The sequence below is a fragment of the Eptesicus fuscus genome, chromosome 16 (genome assembly GCF_027574615.1).
Source record: "Eptesicus fuscus isolate TK198812 chromosome 16, DD_ASM_mEF_20220401, whole genome shotgun sequence".
In the NCBI taxonomy this organism is placed as follows: Eukaryota; Metazoa; Chordata; class Mammalia; order Chiroptera; family Vespertilionidae; genus Eptesicus; species Eptesicus fuscus.
The window spans coordinates 61,813,062-61,840,728 of record NC_072488.1 but is presented as its reverse complement, the minus strand read 5'-3'; the positions used below and the strand labels follow the sequence as shown (position 1 = coordinate 61,840,728).

At 46.7% G+C, this 27,667-nt stretch overlaps 2 protein-coding genes across 4 annotated transcripts in view; one reads left to right on the top strand and one right to left on the bottom strand.

Annotated features, from left to right (window-relative positions):
* Positions 1-22,639, top strand: part of EIF5B (eukaryotic translation initiation factor 5B) — a 66,709-nt gene extending 44,070 nt beyond the window's left edge. For both annotated transcript variants that reach the window (XM_028132713.2, XM_028132712.2), the window contains exons 13-24: positions 3,619-3,686; positions 4,523-4,664; positions 15,016-15,147; positions 15,547-15,729; positions 15,862-16,023; positions 17,341-17,472; positions 18,420-18,551; positions 18,642-18,718; positions 18,816-18,980; positions 20,221-20,359; positions 21,775-21,936; positions 22,203-22,639. In XM_028132713.2, the coding sequence (XP_027988514.1) occupies positions 3,619-3,686; positions 4,523-4,664; positions 15,016-15,147; positions 15,547-15,729; positions 15,862-16,023; positions 17,341-17,472; positions 18,420-18,551; positions 18,642-18,718; positions 18,816-18,980; positions 20,221-20,359; positions 21,775-21,936; positions 22,203-22,310 (1,602 nt within the window). In that variant the 3' untranslated portion in view covers positions 22,311-22,639. The remainder of the gene's footprint in view (positions 1-3,618; positions 3,687-4,522; positions 4,665-15,015; positions 15,148-15,546; positions 15,730-15,861; positions 16,024-17,340; positions 17,473-18,419; positions 18,552-18,641; positions 18,719-18,815; positions 18,981-20,220; positions 20,360-21,774; positions 21,937-22,202) is intronic.
* A 1,194-nt stretch (positions 22,640-23,833) lies between these two features.
* REV1 (REV1 DNA directed polymerase) overlaps positions 23,834-27,667 on the bottom strand; it is a 108,575-nt gene continuing 104,741 nt past the window's right edge. For both annotated transcript variants that reach the window (XM_054727899.1, XM_054727900.1), the window contains exons 18-23: positions 26,601-26,834; positions 25,858-25,978; positions 25,077-25,300; positions 24,841-24,979; positions 24,495-24,597; positions 23,834-24,130 (exon numbers count right to left, since the gene is read on the bottom strand). In XM_054727899.1, coding sequence (XP_054583874.1) covers positions 24,019-24,130; positions 24,495-24,597; positions 24,841-24,979; positions 25,077-25,300; positions 25,858-25,978; positions 26,601-26,834 — 933 coding nt within the window. In that variant the 3' untranslated portion in view covers positions 23,834-24,018. The remainder of the gene's footprint in view (positions 24,131-24,494; positions 24,598-24,840; positions 24,980-25,076; positions 25,301-25,857; positions 25,979-26,600; positions 26,835-27,667) is intronic.

Here is a 27,667-nt window from a genome sequence, read left to right as displayed (position 1 = left end):
GTTCACGAGGCCTCACTCGGATCCAGGGACACATGGTCTCACCCAGACCCAGGAACGTTTGGCCACTCCCAGACCCAGGGCCACTTGGGGTCACCCGGGCCTAGGTGCACGAGGCCTCATCCGGATCCAGGGACGCATGGTCTCACCCGGACCCAGGGACGCTTGGCCTCTCCCAGACCCAGGGCCACTTGGGCTCACCCGGGCCTAGGTGCACGAGGCCTCACCCGGATCCTGGGACACATGGTCTCACCCGGACCCAGGGACGCTTGGCCTCTCCCAGACCCAGGGCCACTTGGGCTCACCCGGGCCTAGGTGCACGAGGCCTCACCCGGATCCAGGGACACATGGTCTCACCCGGACCCAGGGACGCTTGGCCTCTCCCAGACCCAGGGCCACTTGGGCTCACCCGGGCCTAGGTGCACGAGGCCTCACCCGGATCCAGGGACACATGGTCTCACCCGGACCCAGGGACGCTTGGCCTCTCCCAGACCCAGGGCCACTTGGGCTCACCCGGGCCTAGGTGCACGAGGCCTCACCCGGATCCAGGGACACATGGTCTCACCCGGACCCAGGGACGCTTGGCCTCTCCCAGACCCAGGGCCACTTGGGCTCACCCGGGCCTAGGTGCACGAGGCCTCACCCGGATCCAGGGACACATGGTCTCACCCAGACCCAGGAACGTTTGGCCACTCCCAGACCCAGGGCCACTTGGGCTCACCCGGGCCTAGGTGCACGAGGCCTCACCCAGATCCAGGGACGCATGGTCTCACCCGGACCCAGGGACGCTTGGCCTCTCCCAGACCCAGGGCCACTTGGGCTCACCCGGGCCTAGGTGCACGAGGCCTCACCCGGATCCAGGGACACATGGTCTCACCCGGACCCAGGGACGCTTGGCCTCTCCCAGACCCAGGGCCACTTGGGCTCACCCGGGCCGAGGTGCACGAGGCCTCACCCGGATCCAGGGACACATGGTCTCACCCAGACCCAGGAACGTTTGGCCACTCCCAGACCCAGGGCCACTTGGGGTCACCCGGGCCTAGGTGCACGAGGCCTCACCCAGATCCAGGGACGCATGGTCTCACCCGAACCCAGGGACGCTTGGCCTCTCCCAGACCCAGGGCCACTTGGGCTCACCCGGGCCTAGGTGCACGAGGCCTCACCCAGATCCAGGGACACATGGTCTCACCCGGACCCAGGGACGCTTGGCCTCTCCCCGACCCAGGGCCACTTGGGCTCACCCGGGCCTAGGTGCACGAGGCCTCACCCAGATCCTGGGACACATGGTCTCACCCGGACCCAGGGACGCTTGGCCTCTCCCCGACCCAGGGCCACTTGGGCTCACCCGGGCCTAGGTGCACGAGGCCTCAACCGGATCCAGGGACACATGGTCTCACCCGGACCCAGGGACGCTTGGCCTCTCCCAGACCCAGGGCCACTTGGGCTCACCCGGGCCTAGGTGCACAAGGCATCACCCGGATCCAGGGACACATGGTCTCACCCGGACCCAGGGACGCTTGGCCTCTCCCAGACCCAGGGCCACTTGGGCTCACCCGGGCCTATGTGCACGCAGCCTCACCCGGATCCAGGGACACATGGTCTCGCCTGGACCCAGGGGTGTGTGGGCTCTCCCAGACCCAGGGGCGCTTGGCCTCACCCGGACCCGGAGTCCGGCCTCACCTGGACCCAGGGACGTGAGGCCTCACTTATACCCAGAGGCGTGTGACCACACCCGAGTCCAGAGGCGCGCAACCCCGCCCGCACCCGGGTCTCAGCGGGGCCCCGTCTTCCCGATCCCAATTCCTGCCGGTCAATCCCCCCTCAGCAATTCCCCTGGCCATCCTTCCAGAGCTCCAGTATGGCTGCTGCAGAACTCGTCGGGCGGCGGCTCGGCGAAGCTCCGGTGCACCCGGTGCATGGCGGTGGGCCAGTCTGGCGTCGCTGCGTCGGCCCTTGGGTCTGCATCGGTGGCCGGTCGCCGAGCATGCGCACCTGGCCGCTTCCGGGGCGTTGAGATTCTTGACGGACTCAGAGGTCAGCAAGCGCGGAGTCTCCCACCCCATGTCTCATAGGGGCTCGTCTGTCCGTGCTTGGCTGCCAGTGGAGCCGTCCCCTCAGCCGGAGACCGCCGGGGGAACTGCGCCGAGCACGTTCCAGGCCGCTGTTGTATCGCCTGAGCCATAGTTCTTTTGTGTCGCCTGAGCTGTAGTTCTTAAAGTGTGGTCTTTGGGTCGCCGGCATCAGCATCATCCCACATACCCCTCTTTTATTCTAGTTGTAGAGCATCTACTCAGCCAGCCCTATGGTGGTCTTGGATGGTGTCTGCTCTGCTCTCTTGTCGTAGTCTCAAAGTTGTTGTGGTAGGCAACAATCAGGCTTCCGCCCTATGCCTCCATCTTGGTCCTCCTTTGTATAGTTAAGTCTTGATTGTTGTTGGTGTCATTGGGGGGGCTCTCTTTGTCTATAAAGGAAGAGTTGCTGTGCAGGAGACACGTTTATGGGCCGGGTCTTGGTGCAGCAAAGCTTTGGCGCTCACTGAATATTCCCGTTGAATGTGTCCCTTATGCACGTGGTTGAAATCTCCTGATTTTCAATACAACAAAATCTGATGTTATATTGGAACATAGTTGAAGAGCATGACTTTTATTAGGCCTGTATTAAAGTTCTTCGGATGTTCATGTGACAGTTATAAATGTTTGTATTCCAGATGCTGAAGTGGAAATGATTATGGTGCTCAGTGAGTGTTGATTCAGGATCACCAGGATGCAAATTTGAAATTTTTTATATTTGATTCATTCTTTTAAACTAGGTCAGGAGATACAATTTTGAAAAGATCATTTGAAGATTGTCAAAAAGTATAGATAAAGTAAAAACTGTTTTGTGTGTGTCAGAGAGATTTATTGGTCAGTGCTACTTATTGGCTTAAGAGAATGTCCCTCAGGCCCCTTGTAATTCGTCCCTTCATTTACTCTTTACTATTTTAGGTTGACGTGGTACATTTTCTTTAATACCTACTTGAGATATTTTTCAGAGTTTAGAATTGCTTTAAAATTGGACCAGAGAAATTTTCCAGACTTTGAGAACTTCTTTTTACGTGTCAGCTTTTTATAATCACTCTCAGATGATCATTCTGTCATTTATTGCTTATACTCTGTTCAGAGAATATTAACAAAGGGAATGTTTTCTTCCTTTTTTTGGTTTTTATTTGTTTATTAATCCTCACCTGAGGATATTTTTTCCATTGATCTTTTAGAGAGGGAGGAAGGGAAAGGAGAAACATTTATCTGAGAAATATCTATCAGTTGCCCCCCACACATACCCTGAAGGGGAATCGAACCTGCAACCTGCCACCTTTTCATGTATGGGATGATGCTCTAACCACTGAGAACACCAGCCAGGGTGGGAATATTTACTTGTTTCTGTTTTTTCTGCAAAACTCCTTTTGATACTATTGAAAATATTAACTGTTCTGCTTTGCTGGTTGACTCACTGTTTTCAAAATAGATCATTTAGAAAAGGAAGTGGTGATAGTTTCAAGTTTCCATGGCAAACTAATTGTTTGTAAATACACTGTTATTGTTTTGATTTCCCTAAGCTCTCCATCTTCCCCATCTTTTCTAGTTTGACCGAGAGAACCTACGGATTCCAGGAATGCTGATTATTGATACCCCTGGGCATGAGTCTTTCAGGTAAGAGCACATTGAGTCTTTTGTCATCAAGCAAACTGCTGGAAACCTTGAGTCTGAAAGTTCAGTCAGTGAAGTCTGACTCATCCTGAAGCGTTGGGTAGTATTTTGAGATTTGTGGTTTCTACTACAGATCTCTTGCTACTTATCTCTGATAACTACCAATCCTCCTCTGTGCCACACTGATTTTATTTGGATACTTGTTTTTTTTTAAATTTTATTTTAATCCTCATCCAAGGACAATTTTTCCATTGATTTCTAGAGACAGTAAAAGGGAGGAAGGAAAGGTGGGTGGTGGGGGGGTAGAGATACACATCGATTGGTTGCCTCCCGCATTCACCCCTACTGGGGCTGGGGAACCTGCAACCGCGGTACATGTCCTTGACCTAGAATTGAAACAGAGACCCTTTGGTCCAAGGGCTGAAACTATAACCCTGGAGCAAACCGGCCAGGGCTACATACTCGTTATTTTTAGAGAGAAGCCTTTTTTACTCGGAAGAACAAATCCTAATACATTCCTGGTCTATCTCCTGTGAGACCCATTGCAGGTGGAATTTTATCTCATACCCTCTTGGCCATATTCCTTAGCGCAAAAAAAAAACCTTCATCAGTAAAATTGGCAGAAATATTGGAGTTACTTTGGGAACTAACTCATTCCAGCTGGTGTCAGATATGTGTTTGGAAAGAGAAGGGCTAATGAATGGCACTTGAATTTAATGCATGTACTTCATTTTGTTCTTTTGTTTAGGTTTTACAAAGAAATTAAAATTTTAAGTTTCTTTAAGTGAAATTTTATTTCAAGATTTCTATTTATGCATCTTTTTCCTTCTTTTCAACAGTAATCTGAGAAACAGAGGCAGCTCTCTTTGTGATATTGCCATTTTAGTTGTTGATATCATGCATGGTTTGGAGCCCCAGACAATTGAATCTATTAACCTTCTGAAATCTAAAAAATGTCCCTTCATTGTTGCACTCAATAAGGTAAGCTCTGCTTCTGAAAAGTTAAATTGTAAAAATGTGCTTCTGTCTTAGCTGGTTTGGCTCAGTGGATAGAGCATCGGCCTGTGGACTGAAATGTCCTGGGTTCGAATCCAGTCAAGGGTACATGCCCGGGTTTCGGGCTCGATTCCCAGTGGGGGGCGTGCAGGAGACAGCCGATCAGTGATTCTGTCTCATCATTGATGTTTCTATCTCTCTCCCCCTCTCCCGTCCTCTCTGAAACCAATAAATATATATTTTAAAAATGCTTCTTTTATTTTAGTATAACTTTCATGTAATCTCCTCATGATAAGTTCAAAATGAACGACAAATTTATACACACGCACACATAACCACCACCATTTAGAATATAGACCATTTCCGTATTCCCAGAACATTCCCTCATGTTATTCTACAGTCAGTCTGCCCCTTCTCTAACCCCTGGCAGAGACTGATCTGCCACTATAAACTAGTCTACCTGTTCTAGAAATTCATGTTAAAGGAATTATGTGTAATCTTTTCAGTCTGGCATTTTTCATTATTTATGTTATTATAGAATTATCCATGTTGTTGCATATCTCATAGGTTGTTCCTTTTTATTTCTGAGTAACATTTTATTATCTGAATAATACCACACTTTATTTACCCATTGAAGGACATTTGGATTAGTTCTATTTTAGGTTACTTACTAATGAAGCAGCTGCGAACATTTGTACACAAGAATTGCTGGGTCATATGGTTTATGTATGTTCAGCTTTGTGAGAGAATGACACATTTTTCCCAAAGGGATGTACGAGTTTTTTTACATTTTAAGCTGCAGTGTTAAGAGCTCCATTCTCTGCACACTCTTGCCGACTTGTGGCCATTCTAATGAGGGTACAGTGCTAAAGCATTTTGGCTTAATTTGCATTTCCATGGTGACTGATGGCATCAACATCTTTTCATTACTTATTTGTCACCTCTCTCTTTGTGAAGTGTCTATTTAAAATCCTTTGCTCATTTTTATCAGTGTTGTTTTAGTGTTGAGACTTTTTGCTATTGTTAATTTTCACCAGAAGATACTTTTTTCCATTGATTTTCAGAGAAGGAGGGGGAGGAAGGATGGGAGAGAAGGTGGAGGGGAGGGGGGAGAAAAAGAGAGAAACATCGATGTGAGAGAGACACATTGACTGGTTATCTCCCACACGCGCCCTGACCAGGGGGTGGGGAGTGAACCTGCAACCCAGGTATGTGCCCTTCAGTGTTCCAGCACATGACACTAACAATTGAACCACACCAGTCAGGGATTGTATTGAATTTTAAGAGTTTCTTACATATTGTTGATGTAAGTCCTTGGTCAGTTATGTGTACTGCAGGTAACTCTTGTAGTCAGGACTTGGGGTTTTCTTGTTTGTTTGTGGTTTTTTTTTTTTTTTTCATTTTCTTTACCATGTGTTTTGAAGAGTAAAGATTTCTAATTTTGACAAAATCTCATTTATTTCTAATTTTTTTAAAAAATTATTTTAGAGAGAAGAAGGGAGAGAGGAAAAGAGAGAGAAACATCCATCGGTTGCCTCCTACATGCTCCCTGGGGAATTAAACCTGCAATCTATGTATGTGCCCAGACTGGCAATTGAACCTTCACCTTTTGGTGTACTGTACAATGCTCCAACCAACTGAGCCACTTGGCCAGGGCTTGACAAAATCTAATTTATGAGAAATTCTCTTATTTGTGTTTTTTTGTATTCTGTATAAATAAATAGTCTTACCCTCGCTGGTTTGGCTCAGTGGATAGAGGGTCAGCCTGTGGACTGAAGGGTCCTGGGTTCAGTTCTGGTCAAGGGCACATGCCCAAGTTGTGGGCTCAATACCCAATAGGGAGTGTGCAGGAGGTAGCCGATCAGTGATTCTCTCATCATTTATGTTTTCTTTCCCTCTCCCTTCCTCTCTGAAATAAATAAATATATGTATTTAAAAAGTCTTTTTCTGCCTCAAGTTTGTGAACATTTTCTCCAGTGTTTCTAGATATCTAATGTTTAGATTTGTTTTTAGTTCATTCTTATGCATGGTGTAAGGTAAGGTTCAAAGTTTACTTGTTTCCATATGACTATCCCTTTCAAAGCTCTTAGTTTAAAAATTATATACTTCCCCAATAAACTGTTTTTGAATCTTTGTTGAAAATCAGTTGACTGTATGTATGTTTATTGACCTATGTATGCGTCCATCCTTGTGCCATTGCTGCCCTGGCTTGGCTACTGTAGTTTCATAGTAATGTCTTGAAAGCAGGTGGTGGTAAGTTCTTTAATTTTTTGTTTCTCAAAATGGTTTTGGTTACCTTAGGGTCCTTGAATTGCCATGTAAAGTTTAGAATCAGCTCCTTAAAGCCCTTTTAAAAAAAAAAATACACACATACACACACACACACACACACACACACACACACACACACACGTATATATATACTAGAGGCCCGCTGCATGGATTCGTTCACTGGTTGGGGGCGTGGCCTGCAGGGATCCGCCTGCTGTGGGTGTCCTGCTCATTCCGGTCAGCTGAGCAGCATTCCCACTGTGGGAGTGCACTGACCACCAACGGGCAGCTCCTGCGTTGAGCGTCTGCCCTCTGGTGGTCAGTGCGCATCATAGCAACTGGTTGACCGGTCATTTGGGTCATTCTGCCATTTGGTTGCTGGGCTTTTATATGTAGATTAGAGGCCCAGTGCACAAAATTCATGCCCTGCGGGGGGAGGGTCCCTCGGGCCGGCCTGCACTCTCGCAGTCTGGAACCCTTGTTCCTTACTGCCTGCCTGCTCGCTGCTCCTTATTGCTTAGCTCGCTGCATCTGCCCCCTGGTGGGGAGGGACCTCGGGAGGGTTCCAGGGTATGTCTGGCCTGTCTCGCTCAGTCCCTGTCAGCCAGACACCAGCAGCAAGGTAACCTACCGGTCAGAGCATCTGCTCCCTGGTTGTCAGTGCATGTCATATCGAGCAGTTGAGCAGCCTTAGCATATCATTAGGATATTACGCTTTGGTTGAACGACCAGACAATTAGCATATTAGGCTTTTATTATATAGGATTTTTATTGATTTGAGAGAGGAAGGGAGAGAGACATAGAAACGACAATGAGAGAGAATCATTGATCGGCTGCCTTCTGCAGGACCCCCCACTGTAGATCGAGCCCAAAACCTGGGTATGTGCCCTGACTGAGAATCAAACTGTGACCTCCTGGTGCATAGGTATAGGTTAATGCTCAACCACTGAGCCACACAGGCCGGGCTAGAATCAACTTACTAATTTTTATAAGAAGCTTTCCAGGATTTTGATTGGGATATTTAATCTATAAATTCTGGGAGAATTGACATTTTAACAAAATTGAATCTTCTGATCAGTGAATATGGTATCTTCATTTACCTAGGTCGTCTTTACTTTCTTTGGCAATATTTTATAGCTTCATTATCCCTATGTTGGACATACTTTTCTAAATTTATCCTTAGTATTCCATGGTTCCGATGCTATTGTAAACAGCATTTTAAAAATTTGGATTTCTAATCTCTTTTATATAGAAGTGCAGTTGATTTTTATATATTGACTTTTTATCTTGTGACTGGCCTTGTTAAATTCACTGAATAGACCTAGGAGCTTCCTTTGTAGATCATGTGGGGTTTTCTGTGTTGTTATCTGCAAATAGAGGGTATTACACTTTTTTCCTTATCTGTATGCCTTGTAAATTTTTTCTCTCTTACTACAGTGACCAGACCTTCTAGAGCAAGCATGTCAAACTCAAAGGCTAACACGGGCCAAATAAACAGGGTTGAAGTTTATGTGGGCCGCAGAAAAAAACAAAAGCTTCAATTTTCATAGAAATGTAGGTTTATTTCGATAGAGACATGCATAATACAAAGGGCTGAAATAAATGAGTCATCGTTAATATAAAATAATAGAACATTTTAATAAAAATTAATACATTTTCTTGAGCATTAACTTACCAGACACAAAATAACGGCACAAATTATTAAGCGTAATGCAAATAAACCTATTTTTCTTGTTCTTTGAAAGCAAAATATTTCCTGTTGCACACACCAAACAAGTCAGTCCAAGACTAATGACGTGGCCATCAGCTGCTAAAATATTCGCTGCTAGTATTAGTGGAGAGAAATGGTGCGCCTGCGTGTAAGGCGCGTAAGGGGAACGAATGCAACACGATTATAGTAACCAGTCATTAGCGAACGTTGTAGTTATTAATAATAATGTATAACAGGAGATTGTAAATATTCACTTATGAAATTTTATTAAAACAATTCTTACATACCGTTATATTGGCTGGGCTGCAAAAATATTTGTTGTGGGCCACATGCAGCCCGTGGGCCGCAGGTTTGACATGCTTCGTCTAGATCAGTGGTCGGCAAACCATGGCTCGCGAGCCACATGCAGCTCTTTTGCCCCTTGAGTGTGGCTCTTCCACAAAATACCACGTACCCTAATTAAGTTAATAACAATGTACCTGCCTATATAGTTTAAGTTTAAAAAATTGGGCTCTCAAAAGAAATTTCAATCATACTGTTGATATTTGGCTCTGTTGACTAATGAGTTTGCCGACCACTGGTCTAGAGCAATGTTGAAAAGAAGTGATGATGCGCCTCCTTGCTCTCTTTCCGATCTCGGGGAAAGTGCTCCGTTTTCACCATTAAGCATGTCAGCTGTAGAGTCTTTTGAAATGCACTTCACTAAGTTGAGGATGTTCTTTCTCTTCTATTCCTGAGTTGCTTAGAGTGGTTTTTTGTTGTTGTTAATCCTCACTCGAGGATATTTTTCCCATTAATTTTTTTAGAGATAGTGGAAAGGAGAGAGGGTGAGAGGGAGGGAAGAGAGAGACTGAGAGAGAGACATACATCAGTGTCAGACACATCGATTGGTTACCTCCTGCACACACCCCAACACTAGCCAGGGATCAAACCTGTAACCCAGGTACATGCCCTTGAGCAGGAATCAAACCCTCTACCCTTCGGTGTTCAGGCCGAGGCTCAAACCACTGAGGAACATCTGCCAGGGCAAGAGTGCTGTTTTCGTGAGTCATGAATGGTTGCTGACTTCTGTCAGATGCTACTCTGCATTGAGATGTTCCTGTGGCTTTTCTCCTTTATTCTGTGGCAACATGAATCATTGATGAGATTCTTGGGAGGCTTTACTAACTTTTTATTATTAAGACGTTTTTAGGGCAGTAGAACAGAGGGAAAGGTATAAAGATTTCCCATATAGCTCTGCCTCCACACATGCATAGCCTCCCCCCTTATGGACACCCCCTACCACAGTGCAAAACTGGTTATACTTGATGAACCTACATTATCCCCAAAGTCCATACGGGACATTAGGGTTTACTCTTGTACGTTCTGTGGGTTTGGACAGATGTGTGTGACATATATCCATCATCATGGCATCATACCAAGTAGTTTCACTGCCCTAAAACTCCTCTGTGCTGGCCTCTTCACCGCCCCCCTCTCCCCCGTCCCCAGCAACCACTGGTTGTTGGACTCTCTCCATAGCTTTGTCTTTTCCAGAATCACAGTTGGAATTATATAGTGTATAGCCTTTCACAGTGGCTTCTCTCACTTAGCGATGTGCGTTAGAGGTGCCCCATGCCTTTGCACGACTTGATAGCAGATTTCATTTTGCACTGAATAACACCCCGTTATATGGGTGACCTTGGTCTGTCCATCTCCCCATGAAGAACATCTTGGCTGTTTCCACGTTTGGGCACTTAGAGGAAAGCTGCTCGAGCCCTCCGTGTGCAGGTGTTGTTGGAGAAGTTTCCACGCCTCCGGCGAGTCTGGTGGCAGGATCCATGGAAAGAGGGTTTGGTTTTAAGTAGCTGCCACACTGTCTTTCAGAACGGCTGTACCTTTTTGTATTCCCACCAGCAACGAATGAGAGTTCCTGCAGCTCACATCCTCAGTTTGCTTTTGCCATTTGGATTTTGGCCATTCTGATGGGTGTGTTCTGTTACCTCCTTGTTTTAACTTGTATTTCCTGGTAACAGAAGATGTGGGACATGTTTTAATGTGGGGATTTGCCATCTGTGTATCATTGGTGGGGTGTCTGTTAAGCTCTTGGGCTTATTTTTAAATTGGATTCCTTGCTTTCTTTATTGTTGAGTTTTAAGAGCTCTTTGTATTTTGGATTCTAGGTCTCTATCAGAGATGTTTTTCAGATATTCTATCCCAGATGGCTTGTCCTCTCCCTGGCTGGCTCACTGGCTCACAGGCAGAAGGGCTCACATTAATGGAGCTGGAGCTTGTCCGCTCTCTTTCCTGGTCTCTGCTTTGGTGCTGTATCTGAGCAGTTATTAGCATAGTCAAGGGCACCGAGGCTTTTTCCTGTGCTGCAGGAGTTTCTGTGTTTTACATTTAGGTCTGTGATCCATTCCGAGGTGATTTTTGTGAAGGCTGTAAGGTCTGTATGATACATGTGGGTGGTTTTTCCAGCAGTTAAAATGTCAGACTAACAGCCTTGCACTACTCAAATAACCCTTGCTCAGGATCAGTGGGCTTGGTCATGGTATATTATATTGTTCCTAAATTGCTAGATTTGATTTGCTCTTTTTAAAAAAATACATTTTTATTGATTTCAGAGAGGAAGGAAGAGGGAGACAGAGATAGAAACATCCATGATGAGAGAGAATCATGGATCGGCTGCCTCCTGCACGTCCTCCCTGGGGATCGAGCCCTCAACCTGGGCACGTGCCCTTGACCAGAATTGAGCCTGGGACCTTTCAGTTCGCAGGCCGATGCTCTATCCACCAAGCCAAACCGGCCAGGGCTGATTTGCTCATTTTTGTTGCAGAGTTTTGTGTTCATGAGGACATTGGTATGTAACTTTCTTGTACTGCCTTCTGACTGGATTTGATATCTGGGTAATGTGGCCTCTTCATACAGTTAAGTATTTCCTCCTTGCCCTGGCCGGTTTGGCTCAGTGGATAGAGCATTGGCCTGCGGACCAAAGGGTCCTGGGTTTGATTCTGGTCGAGGGCACGTACCTCAGTTGCAGGCTCTTCCCTGGTCTGGGCTCGTGGAGGAAGCAACCAATTCATGTGTTTTTCTCATATCAATGTTTCTGTCTTTCTCTCTTCCATTCTCCCTAAAAACCAGTTGAAAAATATTCTTGGGTGAGGATTAACAACAACAAAAAGTATTTCCTCCTCTATTTTCTGTCAGACTTAAGTAGAAATATTATTTCTTCTTTAAGTGGTTTATAGAATTCATCAGTAAAGTCCCACCTCAGCTTGGAGTTTCTTAAGTTGGTGTAGTTATTTAGGTTTTTTATTTTTCTTTTGTCAGTAGAGACCTTTGTCTTTCAAAGAACCATCTTTTGCTTTTATTGATATTCTCTATAGTTGGTCTGTTGTTTGTCATTGACTTCCAGTGTTAAATCATTTCCTTCTTTCTATTTTGTTTTCATTTGCACTTCTTTTTTATATTTCTGAAGGTGGAAGCTTAGATTGTTTTCAGGCATTTCCCCCCTAACGTAAGCACTGAAAGGATGCTTAGCACTGTTAAAAATACTGCTCAGACGTGTTGTGTTTAATTAATTAGATCAGAATATTTTCACTTAGTATAGAATTCTAGGTTAAAAACATCTTTTCCTCCATCATTTCTTTTTGGCCTTTATCTCTAGTTACTCTTTGTTCCCTGTATGTGATGTATCTGTCTTTCTTTGGCTGCTTTTAAGACTTTTTAAAAGCTTCATCAATGAGATTACATAATGGTTCTCTTTATACTTATCCTACTTTGATTTTCTTAGACTTGTGAATTTCTAATATCAATTTTTAAAAAAATTTATGGTCATTATTTGTTCAGATATTTTTCTGCTCTCTTTTCTTACTTTCTTTGATAGAATTTTAGGACTTTTCAGAACTTGAGTCACTCCTCCTAATATTGTCCCATTAGTGACTGAAGTTTTTTTGCTTTCTTTTCCCCTTTCATTCTTTTTTTCTCCATATGTTTCAGTTGAGATCATATTTTATTGCTGTCTTCAAGGTCACTAATCTTTTCTTTTGCAATATGTAATTTGCTGTTCCACTCATCCAGTGAATATTTTATTTCAGATTATATATACTGTATATTTTAATTACAAGTTTCATGTTTTTCCTTTAAAGTTGTTTTATATACTTAGTAGAGGCCCAGTGCACGAAATTCATGCACGGGGGTGTGTGTCCCTCAGCCCAGTCTGCACCCTCTCCAATCTGGGACCCTTCGACAGATGTCCGACTGCCCGTTTAGGCCTGATCCAGGTAGATCGGGCCTAAACAGGCAGTTGAACATTCCTCTCACAATCCAGGACTGCTGGCTCCCAACTGCTCACCAACCTTCCTTCCTGATTGCCCCTAACTGCTTCTGCCTGCCAGCCTGATCACCCCCTAGCCACGCCCCTGCCAGCCTGATTGATGCCTAACTGCTCCCCTGCCAGCCTGTTTGCCCCTAACTGCCCTCCCCTGCAGGCCTGGTCCCCCCCAACTGCTCTCCCCTGCAGGCCTGGGTCTCCCCACAACTGCCCTTCCCTACAGGACAGGTCGCCCCCAACTTCCCTCCTCTGCTGGCCTGGTCACACCTAACTGCCCTTCCCTGCAGGCTTGATCGCCCCCAACTGCCCTCCCTTGCAGGCCTGTTCCCTCCCAACTGCCCTCCCCTGCTGGCCATCTTGTGGTGGCCATCTTGTGGTGGCCATCTTGTGTCCACATGGGCGCATTCATCTTTGACCACATGGGGGCAGCCATCTTATGTGTTGGAGTGACGGTCAATTTACATATTATTCTTTTATTAGATAGGATAGAGGCCTGGTGTACGGGTGGGGGCCGGCTGGTTTGCCCTGAAGGGTGTCCTGGATAAGGGTGGGGGTTCCCTTCGGGTGTGGGGAGGCCTGGGCAAGGGGCCTGTGGTAGTTTGCAAAAGTGGAGGCCCTGGTATCTGGGATTTATTTATCTTCTACAATTGAAACTTTGTAGCCTTGAGCGGAGCCAAGCCTCCTGCTTGCTCCGTGGCCGCAGCCATTTTTGTTGAGATTTACTTATCTTCTATAATTGAAACTTTGTAGCCTTGAGTGGAGGCCAAGGCAGGCCAGGGCTGCAGAAGCTTGGCTTCCTCCATCGCCTGGGGCAACTCAAGTCTCCTGCTCTCTCCAGCTCTGTGGCTGCCGCCATTTTTTTGGGGATTTATTTATCTCCTATAATTGAAACTTTGTAGTCTTCAGTGGAGGCCTGGACTGGCCAGGGCACCGGAAAGCTTGGCGTCCTCCATTGCCGGGGAAACCCAAGCCTCCTGCTCTCTCTGTGGCAACAGCCATCTTGGTTGAGTTAATTTGCATACTCGCTCCTGATTGGCTGGTGGGTGTTGCTTATGGGTGTAGCGGAGGTACGGTCTGTTCAATTTTGGATACACATATTGCCCTTAGGCAGGCAATTCCGGTAACAGACAGACTATCTTAAAGGTCAGTAAATATTAGTAAAGATTTGCTTTGAGACTATTTGGTCAGGAAATTGCTTGAGCCACCATTGCTCGACTAAACAGTTGGTGTATCGCTTTGGCCCTTGCCAGAGCTCAAGGTTCACCAGCATTCTGGGCTCCTTGTTCACACTTTTCTGATAGTGAAGACAATGGGTAGCTTCCAACAGACCTTGTATGCTAATTTTACTATCTTTTTGTCATTTCTGGGTCTATTACCACTTGCTGGTTTTTCTCCTTAGTGGCATTCCAGTTGGCCTACTTTTTTATATTATCTCCCTAGACTCAACTGCTTTAAAAAAAAAACTATTAACCCTTTACACTCGCTTTTTTCTTGATTCCTGCTACCGATGCTAACTGTGTCGAGTCACACTCGACATCCGAGTGCAAAAGGTTAAGTCATTTTCGCCTCTGTACCCATTTATCACTTTTTTGAAAAATGAGGGAAAATAGAGTTTATTAAACATATTAAATCCCAATTTGAGCAATAGAATAATTAAAATCGGCTATTCATTGAGATTGGGAATAATTACTAGTATTTTTTATTTTCTTTTTTTTTTGGTATATAATTTTCCTGGTGATGCTATTTGCTGTAATTGATCCTTGTTCCTGTCTGCTATTGATACAAAACCATTTTGGAATTCCAACATGTGGTGGTGGTGCTGGGTCATTATGGGATCTCATCTTTTGCAAACAAATGGTCGCCTCTCAGGACTCGGCGGTTTCTAATTTAGGAGGGGATGCAGTTCAGCAGGTTGTCAGGGGCTTTTGGTGAAATAAAATATGAGTAATTCACACTTCTGGATAAATATAATTTACATGAGGAATTTTCTTCTGGAGCATTTATTAACCTTTTTAAATGTTTTCTATGAAAAATTCTTACAGATTGATAGGCTGTATGATTGGAAAAAAAGCCCTGAGTCTGATGTGGCGGCCACTTTAAAGAAGCAGAAAAAGAACACAAAAGATGAATTTGAGGAGCGAGCAAAGGCTATTATAGTGGAATTTGCACAGCAGGTAAGAGAGCTATCCATTCCGTATGAAGAGGCTGCGTGTGGAGCAGTGTTTTCTTTCATTGCCTTGTCAGTCACTAAAACTGGTTCTGCTCCCCTGTTCATGGAACTTAGTGACTTACTCTTTCCTCTTACCCTTTTTCCTTTGTAAATCAGAAAGTGCGTATTTCAAAGATCTCTGGGTAGTTTTAATGTTTAAATTTTAAAACTGAGTTAACTTGGCAACTTTTTCCTGAAACAATGAATGCCTCAGGATATGCATGACCTTTTCTTGAGTGTTTCTGACAAGTTTCAGGATTCGCCATTTGCTCATTCAGCTTCTAGTTGGGTTAAAGCATTTCTGTTCTGGAGATGGCCCTCCACAGCTTGGCCTTGTGGGTGATTTTGCGCTTTATGTCTTTAGGGTTTGAATGCGGCTTTGTTTTATGAGAATAAAGATCCCCGCACTTTTGTGTCCTTGGTACCTACCTCTGCACATACTGGTGATGGAATGGGAAGTCTCATCTACCTTCTCGTCGAGTTGACGCAGACCATGCTGAGCAAGAGGCTAGCCCACTGTGAAGAGCTGCGGGCACAGGTGATGGAGGTAAGGTCAGCTGTGCAGGCGATTGTCTTTTTTTTTAAAATAGTAGGTTCCTGGGTGGGGATGTTTACTGCTGTTAGATTTAATCAGCATGGCTCGTTGTAGCATATACTTCTTTGCAACCATGTCTCTTAGGTTAAAGCTCTCCCAGGAATGGGCACCACTATAGATGTGATATTGATCAATGGCCGTTTGAAGGAAGGAGATACAATTATTGTTCCCGGAGTGGAAGGGCCCATCGTAACTCAGATCCGAGGCCTCCTGTTGCCTCCACCTATGAAGGAGTTACGAGTGAAGGTGAGCCGCGGTGGTCAGCAGTGACCTGTGGGGGCTTGTCGCGTGGGAAACTGCTGAGGTCGCTTCCTCCTTTTTGAGTGCTGCTTGGCTCACTGTGCACACGCACACGCACACGCACACACCCCACTTTATGTTACAGGTCTTCATGTAGGAGGGGCCAGTCATGTTGGCAAATAAGAATCTTCTTATTCGCCAGCTAAGCTCTTGATAAAAACTAAAGCACACCGCTAAGTAATTTTTCATCACCACTTTTATTGTGAAATAAGAAATTCATACAGAAAAGTACACACAGGACATAGAAAAGTTTAATTAATTTTTAGGAAGCAGACAACCAGATCAAGGAAAAGAGCGCTGCTGACCCCCAGGAGCCTCTGTGTGTCTCTCCTGGGCTCAGCTCCCTCGGCCCCAGAGGGAACCGTGTGCTCCATTGTCATGATAGTAACGCGTGTCCTTGCTCTCTGACTGCCAGCTTCCATACCTGAGAATGCGCCCTTAAAAAGGACAGACTTCCTATGCATCGTGTCCTTCTCATTTTTCCTTTGCGTCCTGCTGCTTTCAGTCAGGAATACAGATTTATGGGTGCTGTACTTGTGGTTCCCCTCTGCTGTGTATGGTGGGCCATTCACAAGTACTTCGTGGTCAGTTTGATCTCCCGGTAATAACAGAGCGCAGGCTGGCTCCAGTTCTACAGTTCATTGCCAGCACTCATGAATATGGGTGTACTGTCTCCTGGGGCGGTGGCACAGGTTTCTCCTGGGTGCGCATGGAGTGAACTGCGGACTCACTGCTTAGGCTTAGCGCCACCTTCAGCAGGGAGGGCCACAGTGTCCACAGTGAGTGTGACAGTTGCACTCCCAGCTGTGTCCATTATTCACGTCTTTCAGCTCTCGATGCTGATTCTTCTGTTTTTCCCATTCTAGTGGCTGTGTAGCTCTTGCTGTTCCAGGTGGGACTTGCCTGATTGAAACATGGTGGCCATTATTTTGTTTGTAGCCATTTGAATTTCTCTGTGAAATGCCTGTTGTGCCCTGGCATTGTCTCTCCGTGGCGGATTTCTGAGTTGTTTAGTAGTCAGTGTACCAGTCTGACTGGGGGGTAGGTAGGGCTTCATTTTGTCTTGGTCTGTAACTTTTTTTATCTCTTCCTCTGGCACTGTGAGAAACAGAACTACTTTATTTTACTGTCGATTTTATCAAGCTTTTATTTTGTGTATTGCTTTTTGTTTACCCCAACATCATGAAAATATTGCCTCTTACGTCATCTCCTGGCGCTGAGCACTTTCCTGATGACAGTGGTAATGTGCTTTGGTCTCTGCAGAACCAGTATGAGAAGCACAAAGAGGTGGAAGCAGCTCAGGGCGTGAAGATTCTCGGCAAAGACCTGGAGAAAACGCTGGCCGGCTTACCCCTGCTGGTGGCGCACAAGGAGGATGAGATTCCGGTCCTTAAAGTAAGTTGTCTTTCCTCTGGAGCCACCTGGCCTGTCGTGGGGCAGAGGGAGTCACACTAGGAATGGCGAGTGAAGCCTTAGGTCATGGCCTCTTTGCAAACATTACTCCAGTTTTAAAAAATATTCCCCAATTACTTCAGTCTGTATAGTCATATGAATTGGCATAAGTAATATTTATATGCCCTACAATTCTAAAGCACACATTTTACTTAAATAAAAAATAAGCCCAGAAGTCGTTTGGTTTTAGGTGCCTGAGAATATGGACAGAACTAGGCCCTGGGAGTCATTCAAAGCCTGTGTGCCTGTTTGTAGGAGCAGATGGCACATGAGCCCCCCGTTTCACAAAAGCGAATTGTGAGCCACAGCTTATACCCCTGTTCTCAGCCCACGGCTGGTCTGGTGAGCTGGGCCCAGCACTCGCCCTTCAGGCTGCACCAGTCCCAGGGCAGGGAGCGGCCCCTTAGGGCAGGGAGAAGAGGGCGGCCAGTGCCAGGTTGGCATGGACACCTGCTTCTTCTTGAATCTCCTCATCTTCAGAGGAGCAGTGACGGAGGACCGGGCTGCGGGATTAGGGTAACTTCAAAATGGAGACAGTTGAGCCGAGCTGTTGGGCCACCGAAAACACATTTCCTGTGTGTCGTACTTTCAGCTTTTAAGATTGTTATTGCATTCCTCTCACCGTCTGCCTTATTTGCCAAGTTGAGCAGAGGTTAAACGTGTTTCAGTGTTAGTAAACCCCACACGGGCGGGGCGAGGCGGGGCGGGCCGGGGCACAGCTTGAATGTGGCCCAGAGCCCCCCACTCCCGCGCTGGTTCTGCAGTGCCGGCTCCTGCAGGCCTGGGTTTGTTTCCAGAAGAATACCTAATGACAAAGAGAAACACAGCTGAACTCTAGGCTGCTGCTGGTGGAGTTGTATGTACAGCCATGTAAATTCCAATTTCTTCAGGATGAACTGATCCATGAGTTAAAGCAGACACTAAATGCTATCAAATTAGAAGAAAAAGGAGTCTACGTGCAGGCGTCGACGCTGGGCTCTTTGGAAGCTCTGCTGGAATTCCTGAGAACCTCCGAAGTGCCGGTAAGTACCAACCCGACTGCAGCCCGTGGGGCCCGGTTGGTGGGCGCTTCTGCCACCCGGTGAGGTAACGTGCGGACGCCCTGTCTCCAGTACGCAGGAATCAACATCGGCCCCGTCCATAAAAAAGACGTTATGAAGGCCTCGGTGATGCTGGAGCACGACCCCCAGTGAGTACCCGCCTTCCTGTGGGAGGCTGCGCCCGAGATACCTGTGCCTGCTCTTGGGCTGCGCTCCTTCTCATTGTCTCTCCTCTCTGACTTCCAGGTATGCAGTCATTTTGGCCTTTGATGTGAGAATCGAACGGGATGCACAAGAAATGGCTGATAGTTTAGGAGTTAGAATTTTTAGTGCAGAAATTATCTATCATTTGTTTGATGCCTTTACAAAATACAGACAAGACTACAAGAAGCAGAAACAAGAGGAATTTAAGTAAGTTGGTGATTTTCCCTACTTTGGTCTTTGATGAAGAAGGTGACTATTGGAAAATGGCCCAACAGCAGCAAGGTGTGTGGGCAGCAGAAGCATGGCGTTTGCTGGAGGCTGTGCCCCGCCCCCGCCCCCTGCCAGCCGTGTGGGGACAAATCCTCCGGAGCCTTCCTGGCTTGGGTTTTGTTTTTCGTTTTCAGTTTGGCAGACAGAAGTCTCTTTCATGGGGGGTAGTTGGTCCATTTGGGGAACTAGGAACTGAAACAAGGGAGGCATTCCAGGGAGCGAAGCCTGGGCCTGCAGCCGACCTGACAAGGAGCCCCGTGTAAGGGCACTCGGCGGAGCGAGGCGGCAGTGCCCGGCACTCCCTTCCTCTGGGAGCTCAGGGGAGAGACGAGCAATGAACACACGGAAAGCGGGGATAAGTGCTAAAAAGCAAAACAGAGCAGGGGCGGGCCCAGATGAGGAGAGCTGCAGGCAGCTCATCTCTGAGATCTAGGTTATGATCCAGCCACCCAGACACGAGTGCGAAGGACAACGCTGGGCGGTGGCCCACACAGAAACCATTGGCGAGAGTTCAGAGGAGTCGGCAGGACCCAGAGCACGTGGGACCCTGTGCACGGGGTGGATTTTGGAGTCAGTGAAGAGGGCCTATCGGGAGGCTCCCATAGTCCAAGCCAGACACCACAAAGGCTCAGAGCAGTCACCCTCAGTGATGACTCCATCGGGCATATTCTCAGTTCAGACTCTGAGGAGGATTTAAACTGAGACATGTTCACTGTAGATGGAGAAACCTCACGTGAGAAGGCTTAAGACTTAAGAAGCTGTGAAAGCACTTGAAGCATTTGCTTCATGAGCAGGGAAACTGCTTTTGAATCATCTGATTTGGGAGCATGCTAGAGAACAGGAGGATGTGGTTTGATGCCCGTGGGCCCCCAGAACAGCCTCCACTTGTGCCACCCGAGTAGGTCCCACGAGGTTCTAAGACCTGAGTGCCGTCTGTAGCGCAAGCCCTTCAGTCGGCACCAGATGCTCCTGTGGGGCAGCTTCTCTGAGACCTCGGAAGCACTTGATGGACAGAGGAGGGGTGAAGAGAGGACTGAGCACCCACCCCCGCGCGCACAGTGTCCCTGCCGCCCGCGGGGGCCTGAGAAAGCTGCGGGAAGAAGCCTCGTGTTCACCTGTACTTGCTTTTTAGTTTAAGTGACTTTGTACTTAAAAAATCTTTTTTTTTTCCTTTTAGGCACATAGCAGTATTCCCCTGCAAGATGAAAATCCTCCCCCAGTATATTTTCAACTCCCGAGATCCCATCGTGATGGGCGTGACTGTGGAAGCAGGTCAGGTGAAACAAGGGACCCCCATGTGTGTCCCTAGCAAAAATGTAAGTGCCAGTTGTACTTTAACAGCATGTGCTATCTGTTAAGCAGTAAATGGGACTCCGGAAATGGTGACAAAACCTACACCAAGCAGAGCGTGTCACCTCCTGTACTTTAGATGTCTAAATGTCAGCATTCCTTAGTCCATCTTGGTTTTTAGCACCTGATACCAGTGCATCAGTTATGAAGGCTGCAATTTTCAGTCCTCCTTCACATTTCACCAATTGCCTAAAAAGGACCTGCTGGCTTGGTCCCGGATCCCTTCATGTGGCACTGCCTCTGGCTGTTAGTGTTTCAGTCTTCATTAGGAGCAGCCTGAAGAGTCCGGACCGACCATTGCTTCACAGGGCATTTCTCCCTGGATTTGTCTGGTTTTGTGACTAAGGAAAGGATCCTGCGTGTACAGGTGCCCATGGGCCTTGTGCATTTCACACAGGTTGTCTCATTGTCGGTGACCTGATTGCTGGGGGAGGTGTGTGCTGCCCGCTCAGCCTCTCCATGAGACACACCTTTCCCCTTTGTAATGAATTACTAGGTGGTCTGTGGGGTACTTTGAGTCCCTGTGATCGCCTGTTCCTCAGCCTTTATCCCATTAGCTTTAACCATTGGCGTAAGTCTATTATTACATAAATGGTTGCAAAATTGTGATTCTTCCCCCCGCCCCCCTCTGTAAAGAACCCTCACCCCCCTGACCTTTTCATTGAGTATCCATACACTCAGTTCTGTTTTGTAAATTCTGCTGTTGTAATCCATTACCAATACTTCTGATCGCCAAGTTGTCCAGTTTGGTCTGTGGCAGCCACATGCCCCTGGAGCAGCTTTCTCCTCCCAATGCAGGGCGCTGTCCCAGGCGTCTAGTCCTTTCCTGCCCCAGACCATTCCTGTAGTTTCCATACCATTTCAGCGGGCCGAGCTAAGATGTTTATTTGCAGTTATTGTCTCCTGTATGACTGGCCAACCTCTCTTTTCCCTCTTCTTAATCTCCTGTATCTCTTCCCAAGCAGAGGATGCCCCCCACCCCTATAATTGAGATTAGGTTGCTCATAGTTCATCCTCAGAATGAAATGGGCCCGCAAGGCCTCCCCGACTTCGTCCCCTGCTCCTCACCCCTTGCTCACAGCAGCCACTCCAAGCTCATTCTCGATTCTGAGCTTTGGGCACCTGTCCTGTGAAGGGTGGGACAGAAATAGAAAATAGCATACAGCACTTTCCAAGTTGTGGCCATCTTGGGAAGGGCAGAGAGGATTGTGCTGTCACCCCTGATTTATCAATGAGAAAACTCCACTGTGGAGATGGTAGCCATGGAGGGTCAACAGCCGAGGCTTTGACACTGGCCCCAGTGCTCAAAAACTGGTTTTTCTCGGTGCCTGCAACGGGCAGGGTTCCTCTGCTTACATTGTCCTTTGTTCTTATTTTACAGTTTGTGGACATTGGAATAGTAACAAGTATTGAAATAAACCACAAACAAGTGGATGTTGCAAAAAAAGGACAAGAAGTCTGTGTGAAAATAGAACCTATCCCTGGTGAATCCCCCAAAATGTACGGGAGACATTTTGAAGCTACAGACATTCTCGTCAGTAAGGTAAGTCCCTCCGCCAGAGGGGCACCTCTGAAGAGGCGGCGGCCCCGCTGGTTCCCTCACTCGGCAGCCGGAAGGGACGTGGTGGGCAGGCGTGATGGGCAGAGCGGCCCATCGGGAAAGCTGCTCACAGCGAGGGCGCCGGTCTCCCAGGTCCCCAGGAGCGCGGCCTCAGTGTCCTCTGTCAGAGTGGCGGCTGGCCGCCCGCTTCTCTGGGCACTTGTTGGTTCCGTTCTGTTCTGATGCCGCCTGTGCCTCGTCCTTTGCAGATCAGCCGGCAGTCCATTGATGCTCTGAAAGACTGGTTCAGAGATGAGATGCAGAAGAGTGACTGGCAGCTTATTGTGGAGCTGAAGAAAGTATTTGAAATCATCTAATTTTTCCACATGGGGCAAGAATTAGAGTAAATGCAAGAAAAACAAGATAAAAAGTGGAATGGACGTATCTGGACACTGATGCACTTAAGTATGGAAGGAAAAAAATAGATGTATAAAATGTTTTCCATGAGAAACCAAGAAACTTACACTGGTTTGACAGTGGTCAACTACATGTCCCCAGTTCCAAGGTGCCTGTCCACAAGCCCGCTCCCCCCCCCCCACCTGCTGCTGTTTTAAAGTTTGCCCTTCCCCAAATTTGGATTTTTATTACAGATCTAAAGCTCTCTCGATTTTATACTGATTAAATCAGTACTGCAGTGTTTGATTAACCAAGCTTCTGCAGATTTTGTGATTCTTGGGACTTTTGATGTAAGAAATACTATTTTATTTATGCATCTCCTTCCCACAATCATTTTTTCCAGCATTCTTCTGCCATATGCTCTGGATTTTTAAAAATAGGAAATTAGGTATTTATCTGCTTTGTGTGAAACCATGGTGTAGAGTGTAGCTGGCTGCTACTGACTGCTTGTCTAGTCGTGAGTCCCCTGTAATCAGCACAATTCTGACTCCAATAAAGAGAACATTCACTAGAAAGCTCTGCTAGGCCTTCGTGGTAGCGTAGCTTCTCTCCCAGGAGTCTTCAGCTCTTTTCTTTTAAAGACAAGAACTGTCTCCAACCTTGTGTACCAGTACGTGTTAACATTAGTTTTTATATAATAATCTTGGTCTATTTTATCCTAGAACGTCTATCATGCATACATTTTCTGATTAGAAAACAGGGAACTGATAACCAATTGGGCTTAGTGCTTCTAAATTGTCATGGAGACGTCATAATGATTCATGCGTATTAGTAAATCTGATTATAGCTAGTTTTATGGTTTTCCTGAAAAGTGTGGGTGATAGGTCCACATGAGGATATACTCCTTTCCTCAATGTAAGATTAATTCCTGTAACAGATCTCAAGGGTCTGACTACCTATTTATAGCAGTGTTGAATGAAGTTAGTGTAGGTGTTTGAAGAAAATGTTCCCAAGTAAACTATATTTTTAAAGTGTTATGGCATAACATAGCATAAAAATACGTACATTTGAAAATCTGTACCACTCGTCATTATTGATGTTTCTTCAAGGGCCAACAGAGGTAAGAAAAACACCTCTGAACACCTGAGGGGCATAACTTTAACTTTCCCAGGAGAAACTTAATCAATTGTGTGTGTGTGTTCTAATTCACCACATGTAAACTCCTCCACTTGGAAGAAGGTTCCTGTGGGGGGGTGACTGTCCGGAAGCAGCAGACCCCAGCCTGGCCCTCCCGGGAATTACAGAGCCTAGCACGAGTCTGGGCTGCAGGCTGTTCCTGTGGCATAACAAACAGTTCCGGACCTGGTTCCTAAAGGATTCACAAAAAGGAACCTGTACAAAATATACATACAGTTCTTTATTAAACAACTGTAAACACTTCACTGTAAAAATCCATAAAACTTTATAAACAAACATTTTGTAAATAGAATCTATACTACAGTAAAAGAATTAACACATTTATTTACATGCAATACTGACAAATTTGGCACTTTTTGAAAAGAAATGTACAAAACACTTGCTCCAAAAGAAATCTGAAATTATGAAAACTCAGAGCATTAATTACTACCATGCACTTTGTAGATACCTCACAAGCACTCATGGCCCAGCAGCGAGAGCTCCCTGCTCACACTATGTGACTTTCAGTGTGCTCCCGTAAGTCTGTTGTAAAACCACCTGAACGTTGTCAAGAATAAAGTCAAATGCCATATTCCAAACTGATTCCACCGACTGCTGCGTCAACCTACAGGTGGGGAAAGAGGAACGTCAGGAAAGACTCGTGATTCCTTCAAGAATCGGTTTAACATTTTAATGTAAGAATCAAGAATCGATTTTGGCAAACTCGAGAACATTCCAAAGGACTTCCCTTGGTTTTAAACTATATGAAACCCCAAGGGGAACAATCTCATTCTGACTATCACCCAGTCAATATTACGGCATTCCTTTCTCTGCGATTCTAAATAATGGGCACCCTTTTCCCATTAACCGTGGAGAGCAAAGGTAAGGCAACTGACGGCCACGGGCAGAAACAGTGAAACTTAGAGCCTTGCCTTCCTCCACTAGCCCTTGTGACATGCCATTTCCCCTTGGGTGGAAGTACTAGTTACCTTTTCATGTATTTTATGACGAGGTCCAGTTTCTCCAAGTCTTTCTCCTCTATCAGGTCAGTGCAGTATTTCACAACTTGCAGAATGTCTTCTTCCATTGGATCTAGAGGGGAAAAACCTCATTGAGAACCAGCCCACCTGTTGATGGGACAGGAAACTGCATTTTTACAACAACACAGCTGAACGGGCTCAGAGAACTTCCCCAACCAGGTTAAGTGCTTGGCTGGTTGAAGCTTCTTGGATTTAGAAAATGAGCGCCATCCACACAGTTGAGCCTGCCATGCTCTGAAACCACAGGACCATTAGTTACACATCAGTTTCCGGCGCTCGGCCCGTCCAAGCCGACCTGAGATGGTGGTGATCCACTCCTTGAGCAGCGTCTTCACGTCACTGAACTCCACGGCTCCGGCGAGGTTGGGTGCCGGGGGTCTGACACAGCCCGATGCGGCAGGCTGCACACCTGAGGCAGAAGCAGAGAGTTCTCCCTGTAAAGAAAACAAATGATAAAAGTGCTGTATTTACATGACATCAAGTGCGTTAAGATTCAGGAAAAGGTCAAAGTTTAAAAAGCATGAAGCTTACCAGCGGTTTCCCGGCGGCGGCAGGATCTTCGTGTTTCAGAAACCCTTCAATTAACTTCTGGGGACTCCCGCTGGCCCCTGGCGCAGCTTTTAGGGGACTGTTAAGCAGCTTGTTTTTCAAAGGGCTCTGAACCTTTTTGGGGGAACTGACGGGATTTTTCTTCTTGTTCCGTTTCTTTTCTTTCACTGAGGCTGGTTTCAGCTGAAGTAACGGATTCTTTGGCACTGAAAGATGAACACAAGATCCTCAACCAAGGTATCTGGATAGTAATATGGCTTCTCTCCTCCCCCCTCAAATCCAACCACTGTGCACACGCACCCCCAACAAGGCCTCTAGCTGAGACTGGGAGGCAGTTAATGACGAGGGCTGAGAAGTCAGGCTCGGCTCTCCCGCTCGTCTTTCTGTTGCACCACCGCTTACTGATAACTCTGCTCACAGGATGCGATGAAAACTCAGCAGGTGAAATAAACAGCTCATCAGCACTAGTCTGTTTTGCCTGCATCCTTTTATGTATCTGTTTCAAAGGACAATGGCCTTGGCAATTATGCAAAAAGATTTCTGGAAATACCTATTTAGGCATCTTTGTTTTTTTAAAGGGCTTTAAAAAAATAAGTCAAGAATGGTGTTTTTAAGTCAAGAAGTTACAGACACAAATGTAACTAGGACTCGATCACTTACTATATGTCTACTTGTTCTGCTCCCCCAATATAAAGACCTCAACATGACTAAGAGCTGAGACTTTGGCCATTATACACAATGGTTCCGCTTCTCGCATGCTCACCGGCTGCGCTGGCTGGCTGCTGGTGCGCGCTGCTCTCGCCCTGCCTCTGCCTCTGATCATACGCTGCTTTCAGCTCCTTCTGAAGCTCAGCAGGGAGGGCAGCAAACACCTCAGGGTCCACCTAGTGGAAAAGAGGTTCAAAGTCAAACGAGTTGATTCTATATGGCAGCTGGCTTATACTTTTCACACAATAGATTATTTTCAAATCATACTTTTCTGATCTGTATGAATTCTTAACTGGTCCTCAATATTAAGGCTCATTAAATCCTCACGGGGTTTTAGGATGAGAATAAGGAATACAATTCTGAGCATGAACTGGACTTTTTTTTTTTAAAAAAAGAAACAAAACACTGAGCCCCCGGGGCAAGCAGCACAGGCTCGGCTCATATGTCATGTTCTCTGAGACATGAGACTTGGACTGTGTCACTGTCCCAAGTTGCGCTTCTCCTGTTTCTCAAGCACAGCCCCGTCAGAGGTCTCTAAACGGGAACAGGATGTTCTGGGTAGAAGCTGTGAACATCCATGTGCCATAGTCTCCCTCTTCTGAGACCTCCGTTGCTTTAAGAGCGGCTGCTGTCAGTCTGTCCTGCAGATGATGAGTCGAGCCAATCCCGCCCTCACCCCACATGGTGTAGACTAATGCGAGTTTAAGGTGCAAAGGGAAAGGAAGTAAGACATGCCCTGAACTGGAGCAGGAGGGTGGGGCCATGTAAACTGGCAGAAGGCCCCCACATTTAACTTACCTGTGAGAATGCTGGAAGGGCTATTACATTAATTCCCATGTCGCTGTTAGATGCTTGAGGTTCTGGTATTTGTAACAAAACTGTCCCCACTGGGTGTGGCACAATTCCTGTATTACAGCCATTTACTGGTTCGTTCTTTTTGTCACCATGCTGCTCCCCTTGCTGAACAGCACAAACTTGCTCTACTTGTTCCCGGAGATCAGGCGGGAGTGCTTCTAAAACAGACTGATCGAGCTGTAAAAGACAGGGTGCGAGGTTGCGCCACGCTCAGAGATGATGTGTTTGGAGAGCTCATACTTCACTTCCACCTCAATTTTACCATCTTGGATAATGAAGATAAGGTGAGGTGCAGATAACCAGGCCAGGAAAGCCACCCCCAAGCCCCGGCTTCTGAAGGCCGAGTAGAAATGTGTGGTTCTAAAGGTGACCTACGTACACACTGGAGATGGTACTACACAACTGGCCGGTCCCACAGGATCAGGTCAGTCCACACAGGAAGTGCCTCTGTTAAGCTCAAATCTCAGACCTCAACCTTGGGCAGGGCCACTGCCTAAGGCAAATAGGTCAAATTTCTAAAGCCAGAAGTTAGCCTTTCAGGCAGGAAACTATATGCCCCCAAGCACAATCCTAGGCTGAGAGCAGACAGCTAGGAAGAGAAGCTAACTGCTCCAGCCCACATACTGGCATCCCTGTTCCTAGGCCAGGTCCCTCCTCCGCCCCCGCGCACATCCCTTAGGAAGCACGAAGCTCATGAGCTGGCTAGGCCAACCTGACCTCGCTGGGAGCAACTTTCTGGGTAACTCGGGCCCACACCTGCCCCTTGCCCTAGCCTACAGCCAGCGGCAAATGCTCTCAGCCTCTGCCACCGAGTGCTACGGAGAAATCAACTTTCCCATCGGGCCTACGGCAGCACGCCACACCAACTCAGTGAGAGGCTCAGTCAGGAAGTTATCCCTCCCAGGGAACTGCAGCTGCTGCAAGAAAAACCCGTCACAGGCTTCTGGTGATCGCCAGGAAGTGCATGTGGCCACTGTCACAGAGGCAGTGAAGGAACTGGCTCTCACCCG